Source organism: Artemia sp. Qi Xiang Cuo, chromosome 6 (assembly GCF_049724085.1).
Source record: "Artemia sp. Qi Xiang Cuo chromosome 6, ASM4972408v1, whole genome shotgun sequence".
Lineage (NCBI taxonomy): Eukaryota > Metazoa > Arthropoda > Branchiopoda > Anostraca > Artemiidae > Artemia > Artemia sp. Qi Xiang Cuo.
In genome coordinates, this window is record NC_142799.1 from 74,976,931 (window position 1) to 74,997,724 (window position 20,794).

Genomic DNA, 20,794 nt, shown 5'->3' on the forward strand with positions numbered 1-20,794 from the left:
TTTCACTAACATACTATTCAACAGCATATGTTGAACTAACATATTGGTCTCAATAGGATGAAATTTAACACCTAGCTGTTATGAAAACAGGTAGTAAAATTAATGATATGATATGCCCTGTTTTTATATCAGATTCAAGTTCGAGTTAAAAGCCTATATGCTAAGATCAAATATTATTTGATGCGTTTCCTGTGATACGCTAATATACAAATGTGTTGAAACTAATTGCTTATTGTGTAGGGGAGGGGGCCTGGAGAATAGCTATGAGGTTAAGGAAGATGAAAAAAGGAGATATCACATGTCAACTTTTACACGCAACAACCCTCCCCCCCTCTCATTAACCGTTTCGAGCTATGACGCTTGTAATGTTTTTTGGATTGAAAACTTTATGCCTCAAATCATTTTAACTGTTTGTATGCTTTGCAATGCGATAATTAGCTTACCCTCAGGGAGATAAACTCTAACTATGCTGATGTATTTTAATTAAATGTTTAATATTTTGAGGTGGTTGAGTATTTAATACAATGCGTTCTGGAAACTCTGGTGTCCATAATTCTGTTTTGTATTTTACATAATTCTGTTACTAAAGTATAAAAGGATGTTTCAAAGAGAGGGGGATATATTCAGTTAATTTATTTGCAATAGTTTTATTGGTATATTTTAAATTGGTTGTTAGGGTTTTCAGGTATATTGATTCAAATGGTTCAATTTATGTTTCCATTTAACACCATTTCCTAGGACCTCCCGGCAATATTTGAAATTGTCACAATTTTAATTTCACAATTGAAATTTCACACGCAGCAACCCCTCCCCCACTCTCATTAACCGTTTCGAGCTTTGACGCTAAAATGTGTTTCGGAATGAAAGCTCCATACCTCAGATCATTTTTATTGTTTGTACGCACCGTGTCGTTTGTACGCATATATTTTTGATTCAAATTTAATTTAGAAACACACTAAGGAATAATTTATACGGAAACTATTTACACTGAATAATTTCTAACCGTTTTAAGTTTTAATGTTTGACCTTTGTTTCGTTATAAATTTTTTTAACGTGCCAAACTTATAAATTATTATGTGTGTATGTGTGTTTTCAGTAGAGTAATAGTTTTCTTTATAAGTAGTGATATAAATTCCAAAGCGAGTTTGTAATGAAACTTCAATCTTATATATAAAATAATCATAAAGTGTCCTTTTCAGGTATTATAATGTTACAAACACAGGGAGATATAATCAGTTAATTTATTAACATTACGTTTATCGATATATGTGAAATAAGTTGTAAGATGTTTGTTCATTTTAAGTTTCAACTTCATTATTTACTTAATCTATACTCATTTTGATTCAAATTTAATTTAGAAACAGCACTATAAAATAATTTATGTGGAAACTATTTATACTGAATAATTTCTTATCGTTTTAATTTTTAATGCTGGACCTTAGTTTCAATTGATTTTTCTTTATAAGTAGTGATATAAATTCCAAAGCGAGTTTGTAATGAAACTTCGATCTTATATATAAAATAATCATAAAGTGTCCTTTTCAGGTATATTATTATTATGTGTGTATATATGTGTGTGTGTATGTGTGAGTGTTTTCAGTATAATGAAAGTTTTCTTTCTAAGTTGTGATATAAATTCTAAGGCGAGTATGTAATGAAACTTCGATCTGAACTATAAAATAATCGTAAAATGTCATTTTCAGATCAAAAAACGGCAGTTAATCCTTAAACTAAGCTCATTGAGCAGAAGTGATACCCCATTAAACTTGACTTACTTTGACTTAAAGCTCTTGCTTTGCAGCGTCGCCAGCGTAGAGGGAACCAGACGTAAACGCCGTTAGGCGTCTCCAGAATGGCCTGTTTTGTGCCAGGGTAGGAGCTTCACTGGGGTCAATGCCCCACGCCGTGAGTCGATCGCGGATGATATCCGCCCATCTCATACGTAATTTAATACTTTTAATTTAATATTGTTAAAAGTATCCTTAAAAGATTAATTTTTTTACCATACCAAAACACATATATGGTTTTATGTTTTCAGTAAAGCGTTAGTTTTCTATAATGTTACAAACATAGGGAGATATAATCAGTTAATTTATTAACATTACGTTTATCGATATATGTGAAATAAGTTGTAAGATGTTTGTTCATTTTAAGTTTCAACTTCATTATTTACTTAATCTATACTCATTTTGATTCAAATTTAATTTAGAAACAGCACTATAAAATAATTTATGTGGAAACTATTTATACTGAATAATTTCTTATCGTTTTAATTTTTAATGCTGGACCTTAGTTTCAATTGATTTTTTTTTTTACCGTACCAACACTCGTATATTATTATATATGTGTTTGTGTGCTTGTGTTTCCAGTAAAGCGTTCGTCAATTTTTTATTTTGATGGGGCGCCTTGACAAAAATTATTCAAATTTCCGAAGAAAATGAAGTCTGAGGGGCAATTTTCCTTGTTACTCAAGGAATTCTTGAGACTTATATTTCAATAGATATGTGGTTCTTAGGGTTTTCAGGTATATTGATTCAAATGGTTCAGTTGATGTTTCCATTTAACACCATTTCTTAGGACCTCTCGGCAATATTTGAAATCGTAAAAAACATATCTGCTATGACTATTACTATGTCTGCATTTTTTTATATTTTTGTTCAGTTATTATAATATTTGGTGTGATTGACTCAGAATATATCGGACTGAAACATTCCTCAACTGGTGTTATTTTCGAAGCGGCTTTCCTATTGCTAGACGAAAAATGCCGTGAGGCTCATAGCTATAAATGGAATCTTAAATATACTATGTCTAAGTATGATAAAAAACGATGGCTTTCAACATTAAATTTTATAAGCCAAAGTGGGTTTTATGATAAAGTCATAAGACCATACAATGAAATTAGTATTCGACGGAACGTGAAAAGAAGACAGGCTTACTCCTGCACCAATGTCATATCTTGTCACTGTGCCGGAACTGTTACCTGTGTAAAAGTAATCTTGTAATAGACAATGACATCGCCGGAAAAATTAAAAGAGTATTGGCAGATAATATCACCATAGAAATTAATGACAATTCTAAGAAAAGCAAAGCATCGGTGAATGTTGCTAGTACTTTTGATCATATAGTCAATGAACACAATAATACCAAAGATGAAACGCATATTGAACCTATAGGTGACACCCCAGTAAAAATAGTGAATGACTCAAAATAGATTAACGATTATTCTACTGGTTACGAACTAAGAGAAGAGAGTTGCTACAGTATCAAGAGAGAACATAATTAATTATTTTATGGGACAGATTCAAAATGTCCAAAGTTGTTGCATGATATTAATAATATATAATGATCTATGTAACATATTTTTATATTAATATTCTACATGTCGTTATTTCATTAAAATATTTTATGCATTTCTTTGTTGTGTGATCATTATTTTTAGGATTAATTAAAAAAAAACTTTCCACAAAATGAATTTTTCAAAGAAAAGTAAAGAACTCCAATAAACAAAAATGAGCAAAAATGAAATCAAATAATGTACCAAGCGTAAAACTACCACAAATCAGCATGGATAAATAAATGAAACCCAAAACGAACAGACAATACTATAATTACCAGAGTCAAACTCAAAACGAGCAGAAATTAACAAGACTACGGCTCAAAAGCCCATCCCTTCCCAAGGCCAGAACATAATTTGCACTTTACTGAAAAAAAATATAAATGCTTTTACTTTTATAACTTTAATAAATCAAATAATATTAACATTTTGGTTAGTAAATATCAGTATATGGATATTAAACTGACAATGCACATTAATATCTTCTTTTTTTCAGTAAAGTGCAAATTATGTTTATGTAAAAAAGGGCATAAGCCCTTCTAATTTCCAATTGAATGAGCCCTTTTTGAAGTTTCTACAACATTGCTAACTAAAAAAAAAACATATATACCCCCAGTGAATTACTTACTGCCCTGGCCCTGAGGGCTCTGAGGAGGTTATCATCCTCAAAGACCTAATTTCTAAAACTTTTAACTACGTTGAACAAAAAGGCTATCTCAAAATTTTGATTGGATGTATCTGGATAAATGGTGGGCGTGGAAGGGGTGTTAGTTGCCTTCCAACCACTTTCGACTATTAAAAAGAGCACAAGCCCTTTCAATTTCCAATCGAATGAGCCCTTTTTCAAGTTTCTACGACAAAGCTTTCAATAAAAATCTTATATGCCCCCAGCGCATAACTTACAACCCTTACCCTGAGGGCTGGTGGGGGAGTGTCATCCTCAAAGATATAATTTCCGGACCTTTCAACAACTTTGAACAAAATGGCTATCTAAAATTTTTATTGGATATGTCTGGATAAATGGTGGGCGTGAAAGTGGTATTAGTTGCCTTCCAATCACTTTTGACTATTAAAAAGGGCACTAGCCATTCCAATTTCCGGTCAAATGAAGACCTTTTTGAAGTTTCTACGACAACGCTTTCTATAAGAACCTTATATGCCACCAAGGCATAACTTACAACCCTTCCCCTGAGGGATGGGGGGGGGAGAGTGTCCTCATCAAAAACATAATTTCTATCTGGAATCAACGAAGCTGAATAAGATGGCTATCTCAAACTTTTTATTGGATGTATTTGGGGAAATGGTGGGCATGGAAGGGGTGTTTATTTGCCTTCCAATCACGTTCGATTATTAAAAAGGGCGCTAGCCATTCTAAATTCCAATCGAAGGAGCACTCTTTGAAGTTTTTACGACAACTCCTTTGATACGAAGTGCCCTGGCATGGAAAAAAAAATAGTTCGATACGAAGTCCCCCAAAAATGTTTGGGGGAATGGTGGGTGTGAGAGGGGTTTATCTGCTGTCCAATTACTTTCAACAATTAAAAAGGGCACTAGTCCTTTGAATTTCCAATCGAATAAGCCCTTTTTCAAGTATTTACGATAACACTTTCTATAAAAAACCTTATATGACCCCAGGCCATAACTTACAACCCTTGACCTGAAGACTGTGGAGGGAGTACCAAGCTCAAAGATATAATTTCCAGACCTTACAGCTGCGTTGAACAAAATGGTTGTTTCAAAATTTTTTACTGGATTTGTTTGGGGAATTGGTGGGCGTGGAAGGGGTGTTAGTTGCCCTCCAATCACTTTCGACTTTTAAAAAGGGCACTAGCCATTTCAGTTTCCAATCGAATGAGCCCTTTTTCAAGTTTCTACAACAAAACTTTCTATAAAAAACCATATATGCCACCCGGTGCATAAACTTACAAGCCTTTCCCTGAGGGCTGTGGGGGGGGGGAGGTATCATCCTCAAAGACCTAATTTCCAGAACTTTCAACTACGTGAACAAAATGGCTGTCTCAAAATTTTTGATTGCATGTGTTTGGGGGAAAGGTGGGCGTGAGAGGGAGGTTAGTTGCCCTCTAGTCACTTTCGACTATTAAAAAGGGCACTAGCCCTTTGAATTTCCAGCCGAACGAGTCTTTTTTGAAGTTTCTACGACAACGCTTTCTATAAAAATCTTATATACCCCCAGGGTACAACTTACAACCCTTGCCCTGAGGGCTGTGGGGATGTGTCCTCCTCAAAAACATAATTTATATTTGGAAATCAACTACACTGAACAAAATAGCTATCTCAAAATTTTGGCTTGATGTGTTTTGGGAAATGGTGGGCGTGGAAGGGGTGTTAGCTGCCTTTCAATCACTTTCGACTATTAAAAAGGGCACTAGCCATTTCAATTTCTAATCGAATGAGCTCTTTTTTAAGTTTCTACGACAACTCCTTCGATACAAAGTGCCCTGGTATGGAAAATAAATAATACATTGTGCCAACATCGTTCTTTACTTAGGCAGCGCGATCGAAACGCTGGCACGTCAAACGTTTAGAATGTCTATTAAAAAGTCGGAGATGTAAGAAAAGGAATTTTCAGAGACACAGATACTACTAGCAGACTCATAAGTCTATTAATTGATGAATGAGCATCAAAAATTTATTAAAAAAGTACTTTTGCGTAGAACATACTTATGTATTCTACATCATACTTGCTCATAGCACGGGTAACACGTTACGTCTTGATAAATCATATCACCATAGTTCGGGTATTAGTATTCGAGAGAACGTGAAAAGGAGACAGGCTAATTCCTGCACCAATGTCAAAAATCATAACTTGTCATTGTGCCAGAACTGTTATCTGTGTAAAAATAATGTGATAATAGACAGTAAAATAACAGGCAACATAAAAAGGGCATTGGTAAACAATACCACTAAGGAATATATAAAGATGAATTGATGGAAAATGAAACGCAAGTATCTATGTCAGTGAAAATTCGTTTTCTTACATCTCCAACTTTTTAATAGACAATCTAAACGTTTGAAGTACCAGCGTACCCTAAATATTATGATCACATAACAATGTAATGCATAAAATATTTTTAATGAAATAACAAAATGTAGAATATTAATATAAAAATACGTTACATACATCATTTTACATTATTAATGTCATCGAACAACTTTGGACATTTTGAATCTGTCCCATAAAATAATTTATCATGTTCTCTCTTGATATTGTAGCTACTCTCTTCTCTTAGTTAGTAACCAGTAGAATAGTCATTAATTCTTTTTGAGTCATACACTATTTTTACTGGAGCGTCACCTGCACGTTCAATATGCGTTTCAGCTTTGGCATTTTTGCGTTCACTGACTATATGATCAATAGTGCTAGAACATTCAATGATGCTTTTCTTTTCTTAGAATTGTCATTAATTTCCATGGTGATATTATCTGCCAATGCTCTTTTTATTTTGCCAGTGAATTCATTCTCAATTACCAGATTACTTTTACATAGGTAACAGTTCTGGCACAGTGACAAGATAGAACTTATGACATTGGTGCAGGAGTAAGCCTGTCTTCTTTTCACGTTCTGTCGAATACTACTACCCAAACGATGGCGATATGATTTATCAAGAGGTAACGTGCTACCCGCGCTATGAGCAAGAAGTTTACTCTCGTTGTCTACTATTACTTTTAGGCATGAATTATCTTTAAACAATATCATCTCTTACATTCTGTTGAATGGTAATACCACAAAGATGATGATATGAATTATCAAATGGTAACGTGTTACCCCCACAATGAGCAAGAAGTTGGCCTTCGTCATCAACTACTACTTTTAGGCTCACATTATCTTTTAGGACTATCATCTCTGAAAATTTGACTCTGGCATAACCAATACTACGATCATTGCAGTTTTTCGATACTCCAAAGAAATTCAATCTCTCACTGTCATGACAACGCACGCATGCGTTTCCAATAAGATCCTCACTAGTACTTTTTACATAGTTCAAGTATTTCTCCTTGTCAGCATTCAGCACAAAGAAGACTTTATCATATACACACACTTTCTTATCTCTCCCGGGTATTTTTGAGGTTGTTGAAGAATCTGCATTAGTCTAAAATAATAAATATAGATTAAATAATCATATACGTTTCCCTACTGTTTACGTAGTCGAATGAAAGGTCTTCGGATACCTGTTGCATATTATCTTATCAGATATGTTCTCAGGTACCCATTGAGAGAAATATCGAACTTCATCTTCAGGCTCATGAACTGAATGCCGGTATTTCTCACACCTGAAGTCTTCCAAGTTGAATAATAGAATGTCTGTATCACATTGTCATATTAAGAGCTTGTCAGTCGGCACATTTCTCTTAACATAAACAGCTCGCACACCGAAAACAACTGCTTATTTCTCGAATTCCCTCTTGTACTTGTTTTATTTCATGATCATTTTCATTGCATGGTATTATGATCTTATCGTAAAAGCCATTTTGGTTTATAAAGTTTAACTTTGCACGCCATAATTTTACATCATACTTAATCATATTGTATTTAAGATTCCATTTATAGCTATAAACTTCAGGGCATTCTTCGTCTAACAATAGAAAAGCCGCCTCAAAAGTAACAATAGTGGAGGAATGTTTCAGTCCGATATATTCTGAGTTAATTACACTGAACATTACAATAACTGAAAAAAAATACACAGACATAGTAATAGTCATAGCATATATATGTTTGATAATTTCAAATATTGCCGGGAGGTCCTAGGAAATGGTGTTAAATGGAAACATAAATTGAAACATTTGAATCAATATACCTGAAAACCCTAAGAAAAAATTTAAAATATATCAATAAAACTATTGCAAATAAATTAACTGAATATATCCCCCTCTCTTTGAAACATCCTTTTATACTTTAGTATAAGAATTATGTAAAATACAAAAAAGAATTATGGACACCAGAGTTTCCAGAACGCATTGTATTAAATACTCAGCCACCTCAAAATATTAAACATTTAATAAAAATACATCAGCATAGTTAGAGTTTATCTCGCTGAGGGTAAGCTAATTATCGCATTGCAAAGCATACAAACAGTTAAAATGATTTGAGGTATAAAGTTTTCAATCCAAAAAACATTACAAGCATCGCAACTCGAAACGGTTAATAAGAGTGAGGGGGGCTTGCTGCGTGGGAAATTTGACATGTGATATCTCCTTTTGTCATCTTCCTTAACCTCATAGCTATTCTCCGAGCACCCTCCCCTACACAATAAGCGATTAGTTTCAACACATTTGTATATTAGCGTATCACAGGAAACCCGTCAAATTATATTTCATCTTAACATATAGGCTTTTAACTCGAACTTTAATCTGATAAAAAAACAGGGCATATCATATCATTAATTTTACTACCTGTTTTCATAACAGCTAGGTGTTAAATTTCATCCTATTGAGACTAATATATTAGTTCAACATATGCTGTTGAATAGTATGTTAGTGAAAACTTAATGCGATGCAAAATGGATTTAAATGGATTCTTTTAATACTACAAAAAGATAGAAAAACAGACACTTACCAGTTCACGTTTGTACATCTTTGAACGCAACATTCAAACTGATGAAAAAATCATATAATCACCTAATATTTATATATGAAAATAGAACAAGGATTATTGTATATAGCCTATAGGTCACAAAGTATATGTTACATATAGTGGTTTAAAATTTAAAATAACTACTGGTTCTGATTACGTTATATAATGTGCAATCAGTATCTATTGACATGGTTTAGACCTTTAGGCTATTCGTCTAGTATTCTATATCATTATAGTCCCAGTATAATGTGTTTGGTTGGTTCACGTCGTTGTACGCGTCAAATCTACATTATAGGATACTACTGGAATTTGCCAGTATTCCCATATAAAATTCTGTTATTTGTCTCATTCTCTCTTTGCCGACACAATTTTAAGTGTGGAGTTGTTCCGGGGGAAATTTTCCGCTGGGTTGCAATTGTCCGGAAAATCTTTTCCGTGGGGGGATTTTCCTCAGTAAAAATTCTCCACGGGGGAATTTTCCGTGGGAGGTATTCTCCATGGTATAATTGTCCACCGGAGCAGCTTTCAACTAGAGGGGGCATTTTCAGAAAACATTTTCTACGGAGGGGAATATGAGCATGATTTGAAAAATAATCGGAAATACAATTATTTTTAAATATGAGTATGCTAAGGAGAATTTTGCAGTTGGAATTTTTCGCAAGAATTTTTCTGGGGGTGGGGATTTTCAGCAATGATGGCATTGTACAGGGAGAAATTTTTTTGTGGGGGGCGTATTTTAGGTGGGAAAAACCTTCGACGGAGGAATTTTCTGTGGAGAAGGGAATTATCCATGGAGGGGGAGCCGGATATCAAGATATTATTTGTAAAACGATCAGAAATTAAATAGAAAACAGTAAGTTTTCTAACTGAAAGTGGAGAGCAATATTAAAACTTAAAACGAACAGAAGTTATTCCGTATATGAGAGATATTGCCCCCTTTTCAAAACTTCACCCTTTACGCTAAAGTTTGACTTTCTGTCCTAATTCTTTAAAAATGACTACTGAAACACAAGAGCCATTTAATTAGAATAAGAAGGTTTTTTTAAAGTACTAAGAAGCTTTAGCGTAAAGAGCGAGGTTTTGAGCAGAGAGTAACCCCTTTCGGCAACCCTCTCTCATCAATAGTTTCTATTTGATTAAGTTTTAATTTTGCTCCTTACTTTCAATTGAAAAAAAAACTTGTTATTTTTCTTAAATTTAACATCAGCAAAAGACGAATATTTTGCTGTCACTCCATGGCTAGGATTAGTTCTATCCATATATCAAACTATATTTTGAAAGTTGGTGAATATGGTTTTTTTTTTAAACTCGTTGAAAATTGATTGCAAATCGTTGAAAAAATGATTATTTTCCTATTTTCTGATAACATTTAGATCCCACTCTAAGACAAGGTTCAAGTAATATCATAATTCTTATGAGTAGAATTACGAATTAGTAGAATTAGTAGTACGTATGAGTAGAATTAGAAGGTGAATGAGTAGATACGAGAGACTTGTTGATCCAATGACAAAACTACCTTGTCCTTGTGTTGCAAGCTACAGCTCATGCCTTGACGCAAAATCAACCGTTTCAGAGGGAACGTGTACCTTAATTGACGCTCACTTAGTCCCGTTTTATATGTCGCATAACATGTTTTACAGGTTTATAACGCAAAAAATGACGCATAATACGCGTTACATGTTTTACATGACGCATAATTTCCAAGAGGACAAGCAAAAAGATCATGTGTTTTCGAGTTAGGAATTGATAGAGCCAAGTTATTCTTTCAAAATTTTCCTGTCCTTACCAGGGTTCTTTTTGTCCAATCTATTTACCCTGAAAGTTTCATGCGATCAGAGAAAAACAATTTTCGACCCGATTCTGGGTGTCAACAAATGACACAGCCCAATTTTCGGCTGTGATCAAACAGTTCGTGGTAACAAACTGTAAGTAAGGAGCGACCCGGCTCAATGGTAACCAAAACTCTAAAAAAGGGGATTTTGATACCAATAGATACATCAAAAGAATCAGATTTTAATTCTGATTTCAAATATATAAGTTTCATCAAGTTTAATCTTACCTATCAAAAGTTACGTGCCTGAGAAAATTTGGCTTATTTTCGAAAAAAGGAGGAAAGACCCCCTAATGTTATAGAACCTTAATTAAGACCACACCATCATTTTTAGCGTATCAGGGAACCCTACTGTAGAGGTTTCAAGCACCTATATACAAAAATGTGGAACTTTGCATTTTTGGCCAGAATAAATATAAGGGATGCGTGTTTGTTTTTTTTTTTTGTTTTTTTTTTTTTTTTTTTCCCCCCAGGGGTGATCGTATCGACCCAGTGATCCTATAATATCGTGGGAGGGCTCATTGGAACGGAAATTAAAAGTTAAAGTGCCCTTTTTAAGTGACCAAAAAAAAGGGAGGGCAACTAGGCCCCCTCCCACGCTCTTTTTTTTTCCCAAAGTCACCCGATCAAAATTTTGAGATAGCCATTTTGTTCAGCATGGTCGAAGATATGATAAAAATGTCTTTTAGGATGACTTGATCCCCCGAAGTCCCCAGGGGGAGGGCTGAAAGTTATGAACTTTACTCAATGTTCACATATAGTATTGGTTATTGGGAAATATACAGACTTTTTCAGAGGAGATTTTTTCTGGGAGGGGGGGGACGGAGCGGGGCGCGGGCTATATAGAAGTAACGTTCCATGAAGGAAGTTTTCATGGGGAAAGAAACATTGCTATGAAGGGGGCGCCGGATTTCCCAGCATTATTAAAGAAAAAGATCAGGAATTAAATAAAAAAAAAAAACAAGTTTTTCAACTGATCAACTGATTGTGATTAAGAGGTCATTTTTAAAGAACTGGAAAAAAAATTCGAACTATAGTTTAAAGAGCAGGGTATTGACTAGGGGGCGAACCCCCTAATATACGTGTTAAAAATTTATGAATATAGAAGTTCGTTACGTAAGTTAATTCTAAGTTACGTATATTTATTACTAATAAAAACGTTCGTAAATAAAATTAAACAAGTTTCGAGAAAGGCATTTAACCAAATATAATATGCAAATTTTGTTTTAATTATTCATGTACGGTGAGCCAAAATCAAAACCTGCATTAATTCAAAAACGTTCAAAAATTAAATAAAAAAAACTAGTTTTTTTAAACTAGTTTTTTAAAACTTAAAACGAACAGAAATTATTCCGTATATGAAGGGGGCTGTCCCCTCCTCAACGCCTCACTTTTTACGCTAAAGTTTGACTTTCTCACAACTCTATTTTTTTAAACAATAAAAAAACTTTAGCGTAAAGAGCGAGGCGTTGAGGAGGGGACAGCCCCCTTCATATACGGAATAATTTCTGTTCGTTTTAAGTTTTAATGTCGCTCCTTACTTTCAGTTTAAAAAACTAGTTTTTTTTATTTAATAATTAAAAGGAGCCAGTCACTATTTTGTAGATTTGCAGGACGGCCAAAGAAGGGAAAAAATTTTGTCTATGGCGTAATGTCTCTTTTTTATCTTTGTAACGACGCAACATACATAACTCAATCTCAACAAAAATGACATATGCCACCCTTTTACTTATCATTACCGTAGGCTGTAAGGTAGGTCAAAAAAGGCGTAGTCTCTTTTTTATCTTCGTAACGGTGCGACATACGACAACTTCAGACTGCACTATTTGATTCCTCGTGCTAAGTTTACCAAGACTTGTAAATAACTCAAATCGACCAAAATAGCATATATTGTCCTTTTAATTATCACACCCGGTTCTGTTGAAAATATTTTCTCCTCTTCTGTTCATTTTGCCCAACGTGTATGCCGAGTAACCTGCAAGCCAGCTGAAGATTAAACCCATTTGCGCCTATTTTGAGCGCCAAGAATTGTTTTCGTTAGTTACTGCTTACTCACTGAGGTACTCTTGTTCCTGTTCACATACCCTTTATGTTTCAAGCCTTTCAGAGACTAAGCAAAATGTAGCTCTATTTTTAGGCGTCATGAATTGATCCAGAAAGAAATTATTCATTTTTTCTGTACAAGGGTGCAGAACTTTCGCAAATTTTCGCACAATTTCACAGCATTTTCGCTTTCCACGAATCTCTTTAGTCTTTTGGAGTGTGATGATCAACAAAATTCAAAACTTTATGAGCCCTGGCCCACCGAAAAAAACAACACCTATAATCAGAGCTATTTTTGCACCGATTGAGATTTCTATAACTTTCATATAATCAAAACTATTCTAAGTGTTTCAAGAACAATTGACATTTAAGTGTATACTTGATATACTATGTTCGATGACAGACTATATACGAAGAACAACAAAAAAAAAAAAATGCGCCTGATATTTGGCTTTATTAATCAAAACGACCTAAATTTTTCAAAATTTCATTCTCATTAAAATTATCTTTGCTCAGTCTACATATAATTTCAAAAGCTGATTGGGAAATAATTTTTCGATTTTCCAAATATACTTCAAAAGAAGAGATTTGCTTTCTCTTTTATGGTCTCATTAAGCGCAGCACAACTTTCAAATTAATCAAGGAATACAAGTTTTTGGTCCCTTTCCGGGCCAACTGATCCAAGAACTTTTGAATTTGAGTGTCACGCCAATCGAGAAAATGTTTTCTGGTCCAAGTTTTTGGATACCCATGCTTAATTTTTCCCCACGAGGACTCTCTTGAACAAGGAACTCATACGGATCAGTTCCAAGCTCTTCAGAGGAAAATAACGTTTAAAGCCCTTTTCTGGGGAGGGAGGTTTCCTTTTTTAAATATCTCGTATAAATGTGTATTACTAGCCTCTATCCAAAAACAAACCTTCTTAAACAATATTCAACATTAAAAAGTATTGCGCACCAGGATCGCATCCAGGATTTTTCCGGTTTTAGGGGGGAGAGTAGTAAAACAGGATTTTTTTTCGGGGGGGGGGGTACAAAATAGAAACTTAAAAAACACGTGAAAAATTTGTTTCTATTCAATTTTGTTACCTATTTACGAGTTAGACAAACATTTTGAGGGGGAAGGAGGGGTTCAAACCCCCTAACCCCCCTGGAGACGGCCTTGTTCTGTACTTATTTTTGACATATTTTGCGTATCATTTTGGTAGACCAAGTCAATTTTTTTCATAGTATCATTATGATTTAAGGGCATTAAACTGTAATTTAGATTTTTTTGTATAAAGATGATTGGTAGAATGACATAAAACTATATCAAGACCATGGGCTAATTATGGACTAGATTGGAGAAGGTAAGAAAGGAGGGGGGTCAATCTCATTAAAGAAGAAAAGCACATGAATTATATGAAATTCCAACGAAATTCTAAAAAAAATTGAAGCAGGAATTGAGGGCCGTTCCCTGGGTACAAGTCAGACCAGAATAACTGGAATTTCAAACTTAATACTTACGATTTTGTTGATTCAAAAACCTCCAATTTAGTTCATCTAAGTCCTCTTTAAGGATTGCTACGTGGTCTTTCAAGCCTGATATTTTGTAGTATTTTTCTTTCACCCCATCCTTGAAATCCAGAACGGTGACGATGTCATCATTTGTAACAGCAGCTTGTGGTGAAATATTTATAAGAATAATACAAAATAAAGGCACTAATAGCTGCGCCATTTTATCACTGGCCGTTTGATTTGAACTAGATTCAAAAGTTTAGAGTTTCTCGTGCCAAATTCCTCGGAGACACATTCACAAGTTGATTGGTCATTTAAGAGATAGAATAGCAATTTTATTTATTATGCAATTTAAAACTAATCCTGTGTTAGACATGGTAAAATATACGAGTTTCATGTACAGTCCGTGTCACGTGGAAACCTCGTATCTACCTTTTTCAGAATTTCTCAAGACGTGAAAAAAAACGTATTAACTTTTTCTCTTCAGTAGTTGCGCTGTTGAAACCTTCACAATAGATAGCAAATCTTTTTATAGCGGTTCTCGTAAGAAGAATCTTAACAACTCTACTAAAGCAATTCTCACACAAAAGCCAATACTTGCTTTCCACTTGAAAAATCCCTAATAGCTTTATGACAGTGTCAAGCGGAAAGCACATATCTCGGGAAAACATTTGGCTCAGCTAAACTACTTTTATCCAAAGCACGAATACAAAAAGCACAGATTGTAAATCACTCAGCCATTGGCTTTTCTTCAGACTCTTCTTCATTTTTTCCCGCTTCTTCGTCTTCATCAGTCTCAAAAAGAGGCTCTTTCATAACCTTCGAAGTTATCTTCGAAGACTCTTCATTCATTTTTTCTTCATTCAGACTCTTCTTCATTTTTTCCCGCTTCTTCGTCTTCATCAGTCTCAAAAAGAGGCTCTTTCATACCCTTCGAAGTTATCAAACTTTTGTATTCACAATGGAATGACTATGGACTCACCTTCTTCTTGCCAAGGGCAACAACAGGGATTTCTGCACCGTAAGCTGCCTTTTAGTACTTGCTTCTGGCGGCCAAGTTTAGCCTACCTTTCATCTATTTTGCAAAACCGGTGTGGAATTTTACAACTTGTGAGTTTCTTGTGAACTTTACTGACCTCCGTTTTACTCACGGATTGTTACGTTTGTTTGTATTTTACACGGCCGATCAGATAATGGTATTTTGAGCTGCCTTTAAGTCTAAATGCCTTTAAACGTCAGTATCTCGACAATATATGGAGCTAGATTTTTCCTTGCAGTTTGGAGAAGTCATCCATTAACTCGGCGCTACATTATGTTTATTTTTTGGTTTTAGAAAAAAAGAATTAATGAGATTCCATAGTAGGTAAGTCTTTTATTCAGTTTCTTGGATGCTTTTAGACATCCCTGGGAATATTATTGGAAGATTCTGATTTCTTATCCTTTTTTTGAGAAAATCCCAGATCACTGGTCATAGTTGTATTTCTTACAGCAAACTCGCCATGATCTAGGATTGGACAAAAGAATTTCAGACAAACTTTCTTCTTGTTTCCTATGTCATGGGGCATAAAATGTCTACCTATTTACAGTCTTATTGTTTCTGCTTTCATAGTTAACTCTGAAACTGGTTAATGAAACCATAGTTAACTCTCTGAGTCAAAGGCTTCATTTCTGGTACTTTAGGCAATTCCAAATCTGGCTACTAAGGTAAGTGGTTCAAAACGGACTGAACAACCTTAGATTTTGGTTTAGAGTTACCATACTGGGAATATAATCGGACCCTGAAGAATTGTGACTCAAGTCCTCAGAGCTGCTGTCAGTCTCTATCCAAATTTTTAGCCGCATCTTAGTTAATAAGACTTCTTTCTTCTTGGTGTCAAGGATGCTGAAGAAAAAAGATTAGATAATTTAAGTAAAATACAATTTTCCATATGCTCCCCCCTTTACTTTTGAGTAAACCTCCCCCCCTTCCCCCTTCCTGAGAAGTTGTCACAGTTCAAAATTCTAGCAAACACTGGATATGACATTGGATGTAGTTTATTTCAGGTGTTTGTCTGTGATTGTTTTTGAATGTACCAACCATTTACATTTTTAATATTCTAATATATTTTGTATAAATGGTCTCTATTTTCACCGTGAAAACTGACTCTTGACTTATATTAATTTTATTTATCACTCATTTTAATTTATTGACCTTGAAGCAGCACTTGCTACTGTAATTTTTTAGTGTTACTTGTTTTCTTTTGGATTGGTTGGTTTTGGATCCTTGTTTTGGGTCTTCTTTTTTGTGTCATGACATGCTCATGTTAGCACCAGCTATTGTAGCGAATAAATATATTCTATTCTACTCTATTCTACATTGAGCTTTCATGTGTGCGTGGTGCATTGTAAAAGAGATGCCAGTATAGACTCCTCACCCCCATTTACCACATTGACCACCCTGTGAGGTGCCAGCAGAAACCCCTTCCAATTTTTCACCCCGTTTGTCACTCTGTAATCAACACGCTTATCTAACAATGTGTCAATTAGCTTTAGCACTTTACCGTCCCTAGGTAGCATAGGAAAACCGTCAGTTCACCTCAACGATGTGAAGGGTGTAAAAGCTTCACGCCGAGCAAGGTGATGGCTAACGCGTTGTAGGGTTATCTTGAAGATTGGGACCCCTCGAGGAAACTATAGCCTTGTAAACGACACAGTATTTGCACTGGGTTCTGATTAATGGATAATTTTTTTCTGAGTTTGGTCAGTTTTGGAGGGCGTTTTTGGGCTGAAACACCTCTTTTTAGCTAATTTTTCTACTTCGGGTTGCCTCCCTGTAGTTACATAATATTTGTAGGCATGAATACAGTGAGTCGGAGGTAACAGGCTTGCGATTGTCAGTGCCGTATTCGACTCTTATAGAAGATCATCGCCAAGTTCAATAAACCCTGTTGTGACCAAGATGGGTCCAGGATTGCACAAAGTCTTTATTCAACTGGAGGATTCCATGGATTTCTTGCTGTCCGGTTCTAAGCCAGCTTACGCGCTTCTTTGTAGGGACCATTGTTTGGGACCATTGTTATTGCTGAGGCCAAAATAATTTCAATGGTTTAAACAATGCAACTTGGAAAGTTACATTGTTGCAACTTGGAATTTTTATCGACATTTTCACTGACGAATTCAGACGCTTCGAACTGGACTTCATAGGAGTTTCAGAAACTCATTTCCCAGAGGTAGAAAATATGAAATTAGGTGGTATAGAATTTATTTACTCAGGCAGGAAGGATGGGGTACACAGACAGGGAGTCAAGATCATGACAAATAAGGAAGCCGCTAAAGCTTGTTTAGCTTGGGAATGTATTAATAATAGGATGTTAGTCACTCATTTTAAGACTAAGAATTGCAGGGTATCAGTTATAGTAGTATATGTCCCTGTAGAACTGACCAACGGAGATACCAGTGACTCAGATGGATTTTATTTTACAGTTACAGAAGTATATAGAGAGGGTCCCATTAAAAAATAGGGTGTTTTTATTAGGAGATTTTAACTTCCAGATCGGTAGAAATAGGGATAGATGGGGTCACAAGCTACGTAAATTTTATGTAGGAAAAGAAAACAGTAATGGCTACAGAATGTTGCAATTTTGTAGGTGTGACAATCTAGTTATAACCAATACAGTATTTGGTCATAAAATAGACCATAAACTCACCTGAAAATTACATGATTGTAATAAACCTAAACTTATTGACTATGTTATTGTAAGCCGATAACTGGCAGGATCAAAAGAAGATATTAGGGTATATAGGAATACTGTTACTGGTGTCAAAAGTAAAGACCGCCGTCTTGTAGCGTCTAGGGTTAATTTAGAGATGAAATTTACGAAGGGTAATTACCTTCCGGGGAGCTATGACTTTGATAAACTCCAGGATCAGAATCTGAGACACTTTTCAGGAACAGTTGAATACTAAACTACAGAGTTTAAAATTTGGCATTTTAGAAGTTGGATGGAATAATTTTAGTGAAATAATTTGTGAAGTCGCTGAAGAAAACTAAGAACGTTAGGAAGAAGGTATTAGGGAAGAAAGTTTGGAACGCAGCTAGGAATATTAGTGAAAATGCTTTATGTTTAGTAGAGAGGAGGGGGGTTTTTACAAGAACTATTAGAGTGATAGTTCCTATGAAAATAAGAGTAACATAAAGGAAGTGGAGAAAGCATTAAAACATGAATTACGGAAGTGTGAAGTGGGGGTCATGGATATAATTGCCGGAGATCTGGAAGATGAAGCTAGAGGGCATAATAGTAAAATATTGTACTGGCTGTTAATAAATTGAGAGGGAGTAGTAAATCAGGACTTGTCTAAGTTAAAGACAGGAACGAGGCTACAATTCACGATAAGGAAAGAGCTAAACAGAGATGGGTAGAACATTTTGAGAATGTCCTAAACTGAAAGAGAGTTACAAGAAAAGATATAGAGCAGAATGAAAAAGTTTGTGACACCTTGAATGTGAGGGAAGATTTATTTTGTGAGGAGTAGTTAGTGACGGTACTAAAAGGATTAACCGAATAATAAGGCCGCAGGTGCTGATAGTGTGGTAAGTAAGTTTTTAAAATATGGTGGTTATGGGAAGTACTTGGCGATTTTAGAAAACCTTAATTAAACCCCTGTATAAGAAAAGTGATATGAATAAATGTGGTAATTATAGAGGCATTAGCCTGGTTTCTGTCGGTAGCAAATTACTTAGTATGATGATACTTTTTAGACTTAGCGATTTTGTAGACAGTTTTAAGGGAATAATAGTTTGGTTTTTAGAAGGATAGAGGATTTGCTAACTAAATTTTCACTCTTAGATTAAAAATTATCTGAACAAAAAGTGTTAAAAAAGTTAAAAGAGTGCCCCAGCCATCAAACACCTTTAGTCTTCAGATTTATAGATTATAAGGAAGCGTTTTTTTTTTGTTTTATCAAATAGAAAAGCTTTAGCGAGGGTCTTAACCAACGAGTATTGGTACCTTATATCGTATATTGTTATACATTATCAGTTACCCATACTCTTTGGTCTTATCCTTGTATGGTGCACCAGAGAAGTATATTAAAGTGATTAGTGCTATTTACGAGAATAACACTGCTGAGGCTAAGGTAGGAAATGAGGTTAGTAGCTGAATTCGTATTAAATCAGGAGTTAATCAAGGTTGCGTTCTATCCCCATCTATGTGGATAATTTTCATGGACTTTGTCTTTAGGAGCACAGCAAAGGTAATGGGAGAACACTGAATCAAATGAGGAAGTGAAACCTTCATCATGCGTATGATTTAAGTCCTAGATGAAAGTGTGAGCAAAATGAATGAACTTATAGAGGTTTTGCGGGTTCAGGGTACTAGAATAGGTTTGAAAATTAATATTAAGACGACTAAGTAGCTAAAGCTAGGAATAAGTGAAGATGAAAAGGTGAAGCTGGGTAACGAAAAGATCAATCAAGTGGACAGCTTCCCTTACGAAGGTAGTATTATTGGGAGAGAATATGGGTGAGATATTAAAAGTAGAATAGCCAAGACCCAGGGTGTTTTTTCACAGTTGAAAAATGTTTGGAAGAATGAGAAGATAAGTCTGCGAACCAAATTGGAAGCTACAGTAATGGCAGTGGTTAAGTATGGTTCTGAATCATGGGCGCTCGGAAGAAGGGGGATTTGCTTAATGTTTTCCTGAAAAATTGCCTACGGTTTGTTTTGGATGCCAAACTGACTGATTGTAATTCAAACAGTAATTTGTACAAAAATGTGGTTCAATCCCGCTTTCTAGGGCTACAATAAGAAAAAGGTTGAGATGTACAAAAATGTGGTTCAATCCCGCTTTCTAAAGCTATAATAAGAGAAAGGTTAAGATGTACAAAAACGTGCTTCAATCCCACTTTCTAGGGCTATAACAAGAGAAAGGTTGAGATAATAATAAGAAAAGGGTTGAGATGGCTAGGGCACGTACAACGGATAAAGAATAAAAGATTGCCAAAGATCGTCCTTATTGGCCAACCTTCTAGGGCTAAACAAAAAGCAGGGTTCATCTATTTCCTTTGAATAGATTGAGATGGAGGAGAAGCGTACGAGCTGTGATGACCTTAGGCAGCTTGGTGATGGGGTGAGTTGTTAGAATTAGTAAATGTAGTAATTCAGTACGAACAATAACAATCCTACCTGTGCTTGTGCTGTTGTTGCTTTACTGCTAGCACTTTTTTTCCTCATACTTATTTGGGGTGGAGAAGGCGCGAGATACGTGGTTTTTACTTGACAGCCCTCTATGTTAATTCAAGATACGGTGTTATATAAATATGAATGTTTACATTCACCACGATGCTTTAGATATTTAATAATATTAGAACTTTCAACATTTTGGTAGAATAAGAGAACGAAAAGTGAATAAACTGAAAAAAATCTAAAAACCAAACAAATTTTAAGATTTGAAGAGAACATGACATTTTTCGGACAAAACACTTCTTTGTAGGCATACTCTCGTCTGGAAAAAACTTT

At 35.0% G+C, this 20,794-nt stretch overlaps 1 protein-coding gene across 1 annotated transcript in view; it reads right to left on the reverse strand.

The window, feature by feature from the left end:
• LOC148951592 (uncharacterized) overlaps positions 1-14,517 on the reverse strand; it is a 42,203-nt gene extending 27,686 nt beyond the window's left edge. The window contains exon 1 of the mRNA XM_089091208.1: positions 14,307-14,517. Within this exon, the coding sequence (XP_088947334.1) occupies positions 14,307-14,517 (211 nt within the window). The remainder of the gene's footprint in view (positions 1-14,306) is intronic.
• Between the last annotated feature and the right edge of the window lie 6,277 nt (positions 14,518-20,794).